At 51.2% G+C, this 15372-nt stretch overlaps 1 protein-coding gene across 1 annotated transcript; it reads right to left on the bottom strand.

The window, feature by feature from the left end:
- Positions 1–2630: 2630 nt before the first annotated feature.
- LOC127326000 (cysteine-rich repeat secretory protein 55-like) lies at positions 2631–3823 on the bottom strand. Its single transcript, XM_051352842.2, has one exon. It carries the CDS (start codon positions 3663–3665, stop codon positions 2847–2849), a length of 819 nt encoding a protein of 272 aa, XP_051208802.1. The 5' UTR covers positions 3666–3823; the 3' UTR covers positions 2631–2846.
- Positions 3824–15372: the final 11549 nt, after the last annotated feature.

Here is a 15372-nt window from a genome sequence, read left to right as displayed (position 1 = left end):
GCGCCACTAACACCCATCTTACGGCTAGGCCTTTTCCTAGTAGTGTCTCTCTCCCATGTGATCTTTATGTGATCATGAGCTTTGTGATCTAGTTGAATATCATCTATGTGCTACTCTAGTGATGTTATTAAAGTAGTCTATTCCTCCTCCATGATGTAATGTTGACAGTGTGTGCATCATGTAGTACTTGGTATAAGCTATGATTGTGATCTCTTGTAGATTATGAAGTTAACTATTACTATGATAGTATTAATGCGATCTGTTCCCCCTTTCATAGCCTGACGGTGACAGTGTGCATGCTATGTTAGTACTCGGTATAATTGCAATGGTCTATCATGCACTCTAAGGTTACTTAAATATGAACACCGAATATTGTGGAGCTTGTTAACTCCGGCTTGAGGGAGCTCTTGTAGCCCTACACAATGAATGGTGTTTGTCATCCAACAAGAGAGTGTAGAGAAAGTAGTATTTGTTTATTCAGTTATGTGATCAATGTTGAGAGTGTCCACTAGTGAAAGTATGATCCCTAGGCCTTGTTTTCAAGCATCGAAACTCCGTTTACTTACTGTTCTGTTGCATGTTTACTCGCTGCCATATTTTATTCAGATTGTTATTACCACTCATATTCATCCATATCACTTGTATTTCACTATCTCTTCGCCGAACTAGTGCACCTATACATCTGACAAGTGTATTATGTGTGTTGGGGACACAAGAGACTTCTTGTATCGTAATTGCAGGGTTGCTTGAGAGGGATATCTTTGACCTCTACCTCCCTGAGTCCGATAAACCTTGGGTGATTCACTTAAGGGAAACTTGCTGCTATTCTACAAACCTCTGCTCTTGGAGGCCCAACACTGTCTACAGGAATAGAAGCGTTCGTAGACATCGGCGTGCTCAAGTCCGACACCGACATAGAGGGGAACGCAGGCGGTCGTGGACGATGCCGGCCTCAACACAGAGGGAATGAAGAAAAGGACAACAATGGGGCAACGGACATCGCATGGCCATTCCAGGGAGGTTGCATAGCCGGCAGGGAGGTCCAGTGGAGCTCCGCCCCCCTCTAATGGCAGCAGCGATAGATCCAGCATGGCGGCCCTCTTCCGCCGAATAGCGCCATTTGAGAGTTGGTTGAGGTGCAGGGCGGCATCAGGATACGTCCGGTGGGAAAGGGGGAGTAGAATAGACGATGGGGGATGACATCATCTCCACCGACGGCACCCATAGCGGCTCCGATACCGATTTGGGGGCCGGGAGCGAAAATGGGCTCACACCGGCGCGCCCCAAACGGCGCCGGCGCTTTCCCGAGCCCAATAGAAGCATCGGCAACCATCCGGCCCCTTGGCCAAGGGCACGAATTGGGCGCGCTGGCGCATCGCGAGGCGGAAATTTTTGGGCATGAGAGCCGCCTGTCAGTGATGCCAGGGCGCAGCTCGGATATTTTATCACCACGACGCCGGGCCGGAAACTCCCCCGCCACGATGCCACGTGGGAAATTCTCCCACCGCGACACCGCGCGGGAGGTTTCTCGCCTCGCCGGCGGTCTATATTATCCCTCCTCCCCCGCCTCATTGGTGCAAAAACCCTAGAAAAATAGCACAATGTTCGATTCGTGGGATGAGGCGGCGCTAGAGGCGGTCGTAGAAGTCGTGGAGGCGGCGAACGTAGATTCCTATGTCGCGGACGAGTGGCAGGGCTAGGAGGCGGAGCGGCGGGAGCGCGAGGAGGCGCGGCGGCGGAAGGAGACGCGGCGGGAGGTGGAGCGGCAGGGCCAGGAGGCGGAGCAGCGGCAGCGGGAGGAGGCGGATCAGCTGGAGCGCGAGGAGGCGGAGCGGCTAGAGTTCCTAGTGGCGTGGCGGCGGTGGGAGGTGTTGAGCCAGCGCCGGTGGGAGGCGCACCAGCAGAAGGGGTGGGAGGAGCTTACGCTACGGCGGTTGCAGCGGGAGGAGACACAACGTCAGGATGAAGTCTACGTGCGGCGGCGTTTGGCGGAGATGCAGCTCCGACTACAGAGGCAGGAGTTGGATCACCGTCGGCGGCGGGAGGAGCTGGAGTAGCAGCTGCGTCAGGAGGCGGTGGCCACGGATAGAGCCACGTACTTGATGTTCGTGGCGGAGAGAGCAGCGGGGGATCAACGACGGAGGAGCAGCGGAGAGAGCAGGGGAGAGAGCACCGGAGAGAGCAGCGGGCAATGAAGCAGGGTGGCCAGGAGGTAGTAGGATAGAGATGAAGCAGGTTTCACATGTCATCCGGGATCGATGAGTGAATAATGTTTTACTCGGATTTGCCCGAAAATATTATTCATTCCTCGATCCCGAATGACATTAAAATGAAATTACAAGTATAAATATGTAGTTTATGTAAAAAAACATATATCGGGGCCGCCGGTTCGGGGGCGTCAGTGTGGGAACAGCTCCCCCAAATAAAGAAGATGCAGTGCTAGCGTCCCCCATATGGAAGTGCCGGCGCCTCTGCTGGCGACTATTTGGGTGCGTCGGTGGAGATGCTCTGAATCGGAATTTCAGGCCAGCACTTGGAGCTTCCGAGGTGTGGTTTTGGACTTTTGGGTTGGAGGAGATGGGGGAGTATTTCTAGCAAGCTGGATTGTTTGTCTCTCAAAAACATTTAAGGAACAATGAAAAGGGCTGGTTTTGTGTTTATTCTTGCAAACTTATCCGAATATGCATGAACACGTGGCTGCTGAAATTATTTGGACCCCGCATACATTCTCAGCTAGCTTGAGCTAGCCACGCACTAACAAATGGATTCATCACCACCACGTACGTACAACAAGAAGGCAGCTTAATTAAGTAGCAAAGCACATGCATGCACTCCAGTTTCACTCATCACTGATTGACGACGATCTTCTCGAGATGCCCGGCCTGGTCGGCTGGCTCGCCAGCGCCGTCGAGCGGGAAGAAGAACGGGTAGGTTTCGTAGCGCGCGATGCAGCTGCTGTACATGACGCGGCACCCGCGCCGGTACCGGCAGTAGTTGGGGAGCTCCGCCACCGCCTGCGCCACGCACAGCCCGCAGTCTGCCGCCGTGATGTCCAAGGTGCACCACCCGAGCCCGTAGATTGTCGTCTTGGCGGCGCCCCCGCCGCCGCCGAGCCGAGCCGTGTTCCTCGCCAGCCCCTTTCTGGCGGCCTGGCCGGCCTCGGCGGCGACGCGGGACATGAGCTTGGCCTGCGCCCGGTCGAACGCCGCCAGGTCGACGCCGGTGGCGTTCTGGGTGTTGAGGAGGATGAGCGTGTACCCGGTGTCCGGGAGGCCGATGAAGTTGGCGTCCGAGTAGCGGAGCAGGCAGTAGTCGTAGAAGACCCGCCCGTCGGCGCTGCCGCGGCAGGTGGACGCGACCTCCCGCGCCGCGGCGGCGATGCAGAGCGCGCAGTCCTGCCGCGTGACGTCGCCCCGGCACTGCGCGAGGCCGTAGATGGTGGACGGGGAGCGGCCGGCGGTGGCCGTGGCGTAGTAGGAGGCGGACGCGCGCGGGACGAGCGACGAGAGGACCTGGTCGATGCTGGCCTGCGTCTGCGCGCTGGTGCCGTTCTTGGCGCAGACTGTGGAGATCGGGTCGGCGCCGGCGCACGGCCGCGCGGCATTGGCAAGCAGGAGCGGCAGCAGCAGCATGAGAAGCAGCGCCGGAGACGAGGAGGACGCCATTGTGGGCTCTGATGCGTGGCTAGCTAGCTGGTACTACTTTGGTTGCATGCATGGGTGAGATTCTTATAGAGAGTGTGGCGACGAGTGATACATGGGTGATAGATGGGTTCTTGGTCCATGCATGCTAATAGCTAGTTGCCAAATTGCGCAGCCAGAATTGACGAGATGCATGCAAGTCTCTTGTGTTTTAATGGGTGGAGACTGTGTCTGTGGCAGCACTTATCATGTGATTCCTTTCATCTCTATATCGTGCAGACTAGTCCATGAATTATTATTGTTTGGGTAGTACGTGGTGTTGGCGATCAGTCAAATTTCCCACGTCGGCACGCATATACTCCGAATTTTCTACGCTGTTGACCTGTTGACGATTAGATCCTTCAGCAGACACTAGTAGAAAAAGAGACTTCCGTCCACCCCTATTAGTTTCCAAAATATTCGAACCACGACAAAGGAATCTTTAGTTGCAGTTCGGGAGGCGACCCGTGCCCTGGCGACTAAAGGTCCTCAGGCCTAGCCCGAAGGCCTTTAGCCGCGGTTGGCCAGGCCAACCGGGACTAAAGGCCCATCCCTATAAATGCAGCTCAGCACACTTCACTTAGCCATTTGGTACTGAAATTTCTTCAAAATTAAAATAAAACACAAAATAAAATATAAAAGAAATAAAATAATACAAATTAAAAAGAAACCAGATTTTGGGGGGGTCCTCCGCCCCGACGGACGTCTAACACCCACGTGGTCGGGCTTTTAGTCGCAGTTCGTAAGCAACCGCGAATAAAGGAGGTCCTTTAGTCGCGCTTAATTGGTCCCGGTTGCGCAACCGCGACTAATGACAGTTGCGAACCGGGAATAAAGCCCCTTTTTTCTACCAGTGAAAGCTAGCTATGTCATGTCTACATCTGCAAGCGAACGACTGAGCCTACTTCTAGATGGGCGAACTGCAAGCTTCAGGCCTTAATTAGCTTAGCTAGGTCATATGGCCACCTCAATCCAACCCAAAACAAAAGTGTTGCATAACCGTAACTAAACCACTGCTTAGCAAAATTAAGAGCAATCCGTAGACTGGGTGAGTGTTGGAAATGGCCGTTTGTTAGGACTGGGTCGCTGTCCGCGTCGGTGGCGATCATATTAATTACTCGTCAACAATTTTTTGGATGGATGTGTAGACGACTGAAACTAGGTCGCCGCCTTGCTACGTCGGGCACTCAAATACCCACCTTTGATACACAGAAAAGACATGGATTTCATTTGCTGATGTTTAAGCTTTCCCATCAGGCACTCGCTGCATGTCTCTGTTTATTTGGATCTAAGCCTCTTACTTTCTTTATTTTTTTTGGTTTCCGACATGATTCTCTATTATTTTTGGCTTAGCCGTGCGCGGAATAGACATCCATCGCCCGACTGAATATCTTGTTACACCTCAAGTTGACAACAGCTAAGTATGAGTGTGTTTGGTCATGTACCCTAAGTAGCGTGCCTAAATATGGGCCACCTATCAAATTTTGTGATGAACCAAGATATCGGTTACCAATTGATATCGATCTCTCACTTTCAAATATCTTATACTACCTCCGTTTCAACGAATAAGCCGTATGTGTATTAATAAAATTAAGACAAACTTTGACTAAAAATTTGAGCAACCAAATCCACTGGTAGAAAAATGGCCTTTAGTCGCGGTTCGTAACTGCCATTAGTCGCGGTTGCGCAACCGCGACCAATTAAACGCGACTAAAGGCCCCCCCTCTAGTCGCGGTTGCTTACGAACCGCGACTAAAGGCCCGTCCACGTGGGCGGCTAGCGTGCGCCTGTGCGAAGGACCTTTAGTCGCGGTTGCCAACCGGGACTAAAGGCTATTTCGTTAAATTTTTTTAATTCAATTGGGTTTCTAATTTTTTTTCACTCCGTTTTTTTTTTCTATTTTTTTCAGAATTTCTATTATTTCGGTTATTTGCATAGCTTAGTCTCTATCTCTAACTACACTTATCTCTAGTCAAATTACTTACTCGTGGTCAAACTTCCCGCTCGGTCACCCATCCTCCCACTACTCCACCTCTAGCACGCTTAACTTCCGAGTTACTTTCTCATCCCTCTTCCAAGTGCTTCGCGCGCATGTTGTTGATAGTAGTATCATATCAATCCTATTAACATGTTGGTCGATGTCACATTTTTTTATTGTTTGAATTTCAAATAATTTTTTTCATAAACAACAATAATGATGTAATAATAATCGTGAATAAATAAATAAACATTAACTTTTAAATTTTTATTATTTTTAATTTTTTTTATATTTTTTTGCCAAACCTAAAACCTAGAAATATGAAAATCTAAAAATTGGGTAAAAGTAATAGTAATCTTTATGCTGGATGCAATTATTAATTTTATTTTTTTGAAAAATTTAAAAAATATAAAATCCATAATTTATAGCAAAAACTAAAATCTTCCTGCTTTCGTATTTTCATTTGGAATTTTGAGAATCTAAAAATTGGCTAACCGGGTAAATCCCGGTGAATTCGGATGTAACTTTTTCCCAGGATTTTTTTGATATATTATACGTTTTTTTCCGACGTCGTATGCAAAAGTTATTGCGGTTTTACCATTTTTTGAACTTTTTTTGCAAATAAAGTGAAAATTCGAATTTCTTAATTTCTCCGAATAGTAGGTTGCATAACATTCAAGAATTTGAAAACAATTTTTTTTTTGAATTTTCTATCATTTTCTTTTGTATTTTACAAACCAAAAAAAGCGATCCAGGGGGGGTGCAGGGTGCGTGGGAGTAAAAAAACTCGGAAAAACCTTTAGACGCGGTTGGGGACACCAACCGGGACTAAAGGGGTACCCTTTAGTCGCGGTTGGTGTTCCCAACCGGGACTAAAGGTTTTTCCGCAGGCCGCATCCCTCCATAGCCCTTTAGTCCCGGTTGGTATTACCAACCGCGACTAAAAGGGTACCCTTTCGTCTCGGATGGAGCATTATTCGCGGGTCGCCTCCCGAACCGCGACTAAAGCCCCTTTTAGTCGCGGTTCGAATATTTCCGGGACTAATGGGGGTGGACGGAAGCCTCTTTTTCTACTAGTGATCGTGATTATATTGTATGTTATTAGTATCGTTGGATTTGTATTAAAAATAGTTCTTAATAATGCTAATTTTATATGAGCAATAATTATATATTTTGAGTGATTCCTAGTTAACGATAAAAACACGCAAAATAAGGACGTCTAATTCATTGGAATGGATGGAATATTGTGATCTAGATTCATATAAAGATGACTAAATTTAACTTAAATGTATGTCCGATATTAATATTGTGACCTCGAGGGAACCAACCGACTCATGAATGAGGCAAAGTTTTTAACTCTGTTTTTTTAAACAGAATTGCAGGAAGCATGCATAAAACAGCACGGTCAGAATTTTAACCCAAAATTTTACTTAGTTGTCCGGACATTAGAAAATAATAAGTCCATGCACGGAGATAAGTTTGTTTGCTGTGCACGTAAGTTTAGCCGTGGTCGTAGCACGATACATCGAGGTGTTTTTTTGTTTGACATGTCCATCGAGAGGTGGACTCGCTGATAGATTTCCAAAACTAAAATCACTACAGGAATGGCTCGCTGCGCCGACGGCCGTGGCGTACCGACGGCCAAATGTCGGGGCCGTCGGCGTACGTCCGGTCCATGGCAGCGGCCCATCTAGCCCCTCGGCGTAGACATACCCTCGGCGTAGAGACGGATACGCCGACGGCCACCCTCGGCGTACTAAAGGCCGTCGGCGTAGCACTAGCATGTGCTCCGGTCCCGCTTCGGCCGTGACGACCCGGTCACGGCGTCAGCGAGGCGCCGAGGGCCACCCTCGGCATAGGGCATCACCCACCTATGCCGACGGCCACCCTCGGCATACACTTTTTTTTTCTTTTTTTCTTCTCGGTCATTAACTTTATATTATGTTTGTTTTATTTATGTACTAGTATGAATTATGTAAAAATAATTACTTTTTTAAAGAAAAAAATGGTAGATGGCTTATGTAGATCCCACGAGTGACGCTCTTCGTAGACGGGTCGACGGGATCCAGTAGGCCCAACATGTGCTATCGATGTACATATGTCCTAAAACAAAGGAAAAAAGTCCATTGCTAACCCTAACTCTAACCCTAACCCTAACCCTAGGGGTAGATTTGCGGGGTCCCCGCCCCCTAGGGTTTCCCTAGATACAAACCACCGGAGCGTCCGAATCGCTGGAAACTCCTGCTACGGCTCATCCGGGGCCTACTTCATTCCAAACCTATGGTTTCCATGTGCATATGTCCTAAACAAAGCAAAGAAATTAAAAAAATCCATTGGTGAACCCTCGCACGAAAAAAGCTATAGGGGTAGATCTGCAAGGTCCCCGGCCTAGGGTTTCCCAAGATACAGATCACCGGAGCGTCGGAATCGCTTGAAAACTTGCATTTGTCCCTAACATATGTGTACAAGTGTGATGTAAGGTTTGTCTAACCTTGCATGTACCCCGCGTTGACGATTTCCGCATACATGGGCCGACACTTGGTAAAATCCATGATTTGTATGTGGAAACTCCTGCTACGGCTCATCCGGGGCCTATTTCATTCCAAACCTATGGTTTCCATGTGCATATGTCCTAAACAAAGCAAAGCAAATAAAAAAATCCATTGGTAAACCCTCGCACGGAGAAAGCTATAGGGGTAGATCTGCAGGTCCCCGCCCTAGGGTTTCCCAAGATACATGATCACCGGAGCGTCGGAATCGCTTGAAAACTTGCATTTGTCCCTAACATATGTGTACAAGTGTGATGTAAGGTTTGTCTAACCTTGCATGTACCCGGCGTTGACGATTTCCGCATACATGGGCCCACACTTGGTAAAATCCAGGATTTGTATGTGGAAACTCCTGCTACGGCTCATCCGGGGCCTATTTCATTCCAAACCTATGGTTTCCATGTGCATATGTCCTAAACAAAGCAAAGCAAATAAAAAAATCCATTGGTAAACCCTCGCACGGAGAAAGCTATAGGGGTAGATCTGCAGGGTCCCCGCCCTAGGGTTTCCCAAGATACAGATCACCGGAGCGTCGGAATCGCTTGAAAACTTGCATTTGTCCCTAACGTATGTGTACAAGTGTGATGTAAGGTTTGTCTAACCTTGCATGTACCCGACGTTGACGATTTCCGCATACATGGGCTAGCACTTGGTGAAATGCAGGATCTGTATGTGGAAACTCCCGCCACGGCTCAAACAGAGCCTATTTTATGGTAAAGTATGCCCAACCTATGGTTTCCATATACATATGTCCTAAACAAACCAAAGCAAGTAAAAAAGTCCATTGGTAAACCCTCACACGGAGAAAGCTATAGGGGTAGATCTGCGGGGTCCCCGCCCTAGGGTTTTTTCAAGATACAGACCATCGGATCGTCGGAATCGCTGAAAAACTTGCATATGCCCATAACATATGTGTACAAGTGTGATGTAAGGTTTGGCTAATCTTGGATGTACCCGTTGTTGACGATTTCCGCATACATGGGCTAACACTTGGTAAAATCCAGGATCTGTACGTGGAAACTCTCGCCACGGCTCAAATGGAGCCTATTTTATGGTGAAGTATGCCCAACCTATGGTTTCCATGTACATATGTCCTAAATAAACCAAAACAAGTAAAAAATTACATTGGTAAACTCTCGCACGGAGGGTAGATCTACGGGGTCCCCGCCCTAGGGTTTCCCAAGATACAGATCACCGGAGCGTCAGAATTGTTGGAAAACTTGCATCTGCCCCTAACATATATGTACAAGTGTGACGCGTCATTTTATGTGCTAAATATTTTCCGTTTCGCGTGTTGGCGGACGGGTGCACGCGCGCGCCCGGTACGGCCATACCGCATGTCCCGGCGGCCCCGTTTTGCGCAGTTGGCAAAGCAAACGGAGCCAAAAAATCGAGCGGAGCCGCGTGGCGTCATTTTATGTGTCCTAGTAACCACTGCAAAAGACGGAACTGGGATACGGCAATTATCTTGGAGAACCCTTCACGAACAGGGCTATCTCGTCCGGAGTTCTATGGCTTTTAGGGGAAATGAGTAGGAAACGCCCGTTTCACCACATAGTTTGTCGGAACGAGGCCATATTTGGCACGTGCGTGGGCCTTAGGATGGGAAGCAAGGCCCCGGTCGCGGATTTCCAATCCGAACCACGGGCGACGGTTTTTCCATTTTCGGGGTGCCGGAAGGGCTTTTTTTGTGAAGCAGCTACATGGTGCGCATTTCAGTATCGCGCGGGACCTCCGCGCAGCGGTAGGATACCTCCTACGCACCACCTATCACATGCCATATGCGCGCGGAAGCCATCTGGGAATCCCACCCGCTTCCTGCGGTGCCCCGCCGAATCCGCTGGAAACTGACCGGATTTGAACTGGGGCCACACTTTCCTTCGCTCAATAAATGGAGGGAAAAATGTTTTTAGGTCTAGGACGCGTCATTTTATGTGCTAAATGTTTTCCGTTTCGCGCGTTGGCGGACGGGTGCACGCGCGCGCCCGGTACGGCCATACCGCATGTCCCGGCGGCCCCGTTTTGCGCAGTTGGCAAAGCAAACGGAGCCAAAAAATCGAGCGGAGCCGCGTGGCGTCATTTTATGTGTCCTAGTAACCACTGCAAAAGACGGAACTGGGATACGGCAATTATCTTGGAGAACCCTTCACGAACAGGGCTATCTCGTCCGGAGTTCTATGGCTTTTAGGGGAAATGAGTAGGAAACGGCCCGTTTCACCACATAGTTTGTCGGAACGGGCCCATATTTGGCACGTGCGTGGGCCTTAGGATGGGAAGCAAGGCCCCGGTCGCGGATTTCCAATCCGAACCACGGGCGACGGTTTTTCCATTTTCGGGTGCCTAAGGGCTTTTTTTGTGAAGCAGCTACATGGTGCGCATTTCAGTATCGCGGGACCTCCGCGCAGCGGTAGGATACCTCCTACGCACCACCTATCACATGCCATATGCGCGCGGAAGCCATCTGGGAATCCCACCCGCTTCTGCGGTGCCCCGCCGAATCCGCTGGAAACTGACCGGATTTGAACTGGGGCCACACTTTCCTTCGCTCAATAAATGGAGGGAAAAATGTTTTTAGGTCTAGGACGCGTCATTTTATGTGCTAAATATTTTCCGTTTCGCGCGTTGGCGGACGGGTGCACGCGCGCGCCCGGTACGGCCATACCGCATGTCCCGGCGGCCCCGTTTTGCGCAGTTGGCAAAGCAAACGGAGCCAAAAAAATCGAGCGGAGCCGCGTGGCGTCATTTTATGTGTCCTAGTAACCACTACAAATGACGAAACTGGATACGGCAATTATCTTGGAGAACCCTTCACGAACAGGGCTATCTCGTCCGGAGTTCTATGGCTTTTAGGGGAAATGAGTAGGAAACGGCCCGTTTCACCACATAGTTTATCTAACGAGGCCATATTTGGCACGTGCGTGGGCCTTAGGATGGGAAGCAAGGCCCCGGTCGCGGATTTCCAATCCGAACCACGGCGACGGTTTTTCCATTTTCGGGTGCCGGAAGGGCTTTTTTTGTGAAGCAGCTACATGGTGCGCATTTCAGTATCGCGCGGGACCTCCGCGCAGCGGTAGGATACCTCCTACGCACCACCTATCACATGCCATATGCGCGCGGAAGCCATCTGGGAATCCCACCCGCTTCCTGCGGTGCCCCGCCGAATCCGCTGGAAACTGACCGGATTTGAACTGGGGCCACACTTTCCTTCGCTCAATAAATGGAGGGAAAAATGTTTTTAGGTCTAGGACGCGTCATTTTATGTGCTAATTGTTTTCCGTTTCATGCGTTGGCGGACGGGTGCACGCGCGCGCCCGGTACGGCCATACCGCATGTCCCGGCGGCCCCGTTTTGCGCAGTTGGCAAAGCAAACGGAGCCAAAAAATCGAGCGGAGCCGCGTGGCATCATTTTATGTGTCCTAGTAACCACTGCAAAAGACGGAACTGGGATACGGCAATTATCTTGGAGAACCCTTCACGAACAGGGCTATCTCGTCCGGAGTTCTATGGCTTTTAGGGGAAATGAGTAGGAAACGGCCCGTTTCACCACATAGTTTGTCGGAACGAGCCCATATTTGGCACGTGCGTGGGCCTTAGGATGGGAAGCAAGGCCCCGGTCGCGGATTTCCAATCCGAACCACGGGCGACGGTTTTTCCATTTTCGGGGTGCCGGAAGGGCTTTTTTTTGTGAAGCAGCTACATGGTGCGCATTTCAGTATCGCGCGGGACCTCCGCGCAGCGGTAGGATACCTCCTACGCACCACCTATCACATGCCATATGCGCGCGGAAGCCATCTGGGAATCCCACCCGCTTCCTGCGGTGCCCCGCCGAATCCGCTGGAAACTGACCGGATTTGAACTGGGGCCACACTTTCCTTCGCTCAATAAATGGAGGGAAAAATGTTTTTAGGTCTAGGACGCGTCATTTTATGTGCTAAATGTTTTCCGTTTCGCGCGTTGGCGGACGGGTGCACGCGCGCGCCCGGTACGGCCATACCGCATGTCCCGGCGGCCCCGTTTTGCGCAGTTGGCAAAGCAAACGGAGCCAAAAAATCGAGCGGAGCCGCGTGGCATCATTTTATGTGTCCTAGTAACCACTGCAAAAGACGGAACTGGGATACGGCAATTATCTTGGAGAACCCTTCACGAACAGGGCTATCTCATCCGGAGTTCTATGGCTTTTAGGGGAAATGAGTAGGAAACGGCCCGTTTCACCACATAGTTTGTCGGAACGAGGCCATATTTGGCACGTGCGTGGCCCTTAGGATGGGAAGCAAGGCCCCGGTCGCGGATTTCCAATCCGAACCACGGGCGACGGTTTTTCCATTTTCGGGGTGCCGGAAGGGCTTTTTTTGTGAAGCAGCTACATGGTGCGCATTTCAGTATCGCGCGGGACCTCCGCGCAGCGGTAGGATACCTCCTACGCACCACCTATCACATGCCATATGCGCGCGGAAGCCATCTGGGAATCCCACCCGCTTCCTGCGGTGCCCCGCCGAATCCGCTGGAAACTGACCGGATTTGAACTGGGGCCACACTTTCCTTCGCTCAATAAATGGAGGGAAAAATGTTTTTAGGTCTAGGACGCGTCATTTTATGTGCTAAATGTTTTCCGTTTCGCGCGTTGGCGGACGGGTGCACGCGCGCGCCCGGTACGGCCATACCGCATGTCCCGGCGGCCCCGTTTTGCGCAGTTGGCAAAGCAAACGGAGCCAAAAAAATCGAGCGGAGCCGCGTGGCGTCATTTTATGTGTCCTAGTAACCACTGCAAAAGACGGAACTGGGATACGGCAATTATCTTGGAGAACCCTTCACGAACAGGGCTATCTCGTCCGGAGTTCTATGGCTTTTAGGGGAAATGAGTAGGAAACGGCCCGTTTCACCACATAGTTTGTCGGAACGAGGCCATATTTGGCACGTGCGTGGGCCTTAGGATGGGAAGCAAGGCCCCGGTCGCGGATTTCCAATCCGAACCACGGGCGACGGTTTTTCCATTTTCGGGGTGCCGGAAGGGCTTTTTTTTGTGAAGCAGCTACATGGTGCGCATTTCAGTATCGCGCGGGACCTCCGCGCAGCGGTAGGATACCTCCTACGCACCACCTATCACATGCCATATGCGCGCGGTAGCCATCTCTGGGAATCCCACCCGCTTCTGCGGTGCCCGCCGAATCCGCCGGAAACCGACCGGATTTGAACCGGGGCCACACTTTCCTTTGCTCAATAAATGGAGGGAAAAATGTTTTTAGGTCTAGGACGCGTCATTTTATGTGCTAAATGTTTTCCGTTTCGCGCGTTGGCGGACGGGTGCACGCGCGCGCCGGTGCGGCCATACCGCATGTCCCCGGCCCCGTTTTGCGCAGTTGGCAAAGCAAACAGAGCCAAAAAAATCGAGCGGAGCCGCGTGGCGTCATTTTATGTGTCCTAGTAACCACTGCAAAAGATGGAACTGGGATACGGCAATTATCTTGGAGAACCCTTCACGAACAGGGCTATCTCGTCCGGAGTTCTATGGCTTTTAGGGGAAATGAGTAGGAAACGGCCCGTTTCACCACATAGTTTGTCGGAACGAGCCCATATTTGGCACGTGCGTGGGCCTTAGGATGGGAAGCAAGGCCCCGGTCGCGGATTTCCAATCCGAACCACGGCGACGGTTTTTCCATTTTCGGTGCCGAAGGGCTTTTTTTTGTGAAGCAGCTACATGGTGCGCATTTCAAGATCGCGCGGGACCTCCGCGCAGCGGTAGGATACCTCCTACGCACCACCTATCACATGCCATATGCGCGCGGAAGCCATCTCGGGAATCCCACCCGCTTCTGCGGTGCCCCGCCGAATCCGCTGAAACCGACCGGATTTGAACCGGGGCCACACTTTCCTTCGCTCAATAAATGGAGGAAAAATGTTTTTAGGTCTAGGACGCGTCATTTTATGTGCTAAATGTTTTCCGTTTCGCGCGTTGGCGGATGGGTGCACGCGCGCGCCCGTGCGGCCATACCGCATGTCCCGGCGGCCCGTTTTGCGCAGTTGGCAAAGCAAACGGAGCCAAAAATCGAGCGGAGCCGCGTGGCATCATTTTATGTGTCCTAGTAACCACCGCAAAAGACGGAACTGGGATACGGCAATTATCTTGGAGAACCCTTCACGAACAGTGGCTATCTCATCCGGAGTTCTATGGCTTTTAGGGGAAATGAGTAGGAAACGGCCCGTTTCACCACATAGTTTGTCGAACGAGGCCATATTTGGCACGTGCGTGGCCCTTAGGATGGGAAGCAAGGCCCCGGTCGCGGATTTCCAATCCGAACCACGGCGACGGTTTTTCCATTTTCGGGTGCCGGAAGGGCTTTTTTTGTGAAGCAGCTACATGGTGCGCATTTCGATATCGCGCGGGACCTCCGCGCAGCGGTAGGATACCTCCTACGCACCACCTATCACATGCCATATGCGCGCGGAAGCCATCCGGGAATCCCACCCGCTTCCTACGGTGCCCGCCGAATCCGCTGGAAACCGACCGGACTTGAACCGGGGCCACACCTTCCCTCCCTCAATAAATGGAGGGAAAAATGTGTTTACGTCTAGGACGCGTCATTTTATGGCCTAAATTTTTTCCGCTTCGCGCGTTGGCGGACGGGTGCACGCGCGCGCCCGGTGCGGCCATACCGCATGTCCCGGCGGCCCCGTTTTGCGCAGCTTGGCAAAGCAAACGGAGCCAAAAATCGAGCGGAGCCGCGTGGCGTCATTTTATGTGTCCTAGTAACCACCGCAAAAGACGGAACTGGGATACGGCAATTATCTTGGAGAACCCTTCACGAACAGGGCTATCTCGTCCGAGTTCTATGGCTTTTAGGGAAATGAGTAGGAAACGGCCCGTTTCACCACATAGTTTGTCGGAACGAGGCCATATTTGGCACGTGCGTGGGCCTTAGGATGGGAAGCAAGGCCCCGGTCGCGGATTTCCAATCCGAACCACGGGCGACGGTTTTTCCATTTTCGGGTGCCGGAAGGGCTTTTTTGTGAAGCAGCTACATGGTGCGCATTTCAAGATCGCGCGGGACCTCCGCGCGCAGCGGTAGGATACCTCCTACGCACCACCTATCACATGCCATATGCGCGCGGAAGCCATCTGGGAATCCCACCCGCTTCTGCGGTGCTCCCGCCGAATCCGCTGGAAACT

This window comes from Lolium perenne, chromosome 1 (genome assembly GCF_019359855.2).
Source record: "Lolium perenne isolate Kyuss_39 chromosome 1, Kyuss_2.0, whole genome shotgun sequence".
NCBI lineage: Eukaryota > Viridiplantae > Streptophyta > Magnoliopsida > Poales > Poaceae > Lolium > Lolium perenne.
The sequence above is the reverse complement of the archived record's forward strand: the minus strand, read 5'-3'. Positions and strand labels throughout refer to the sequence as shown.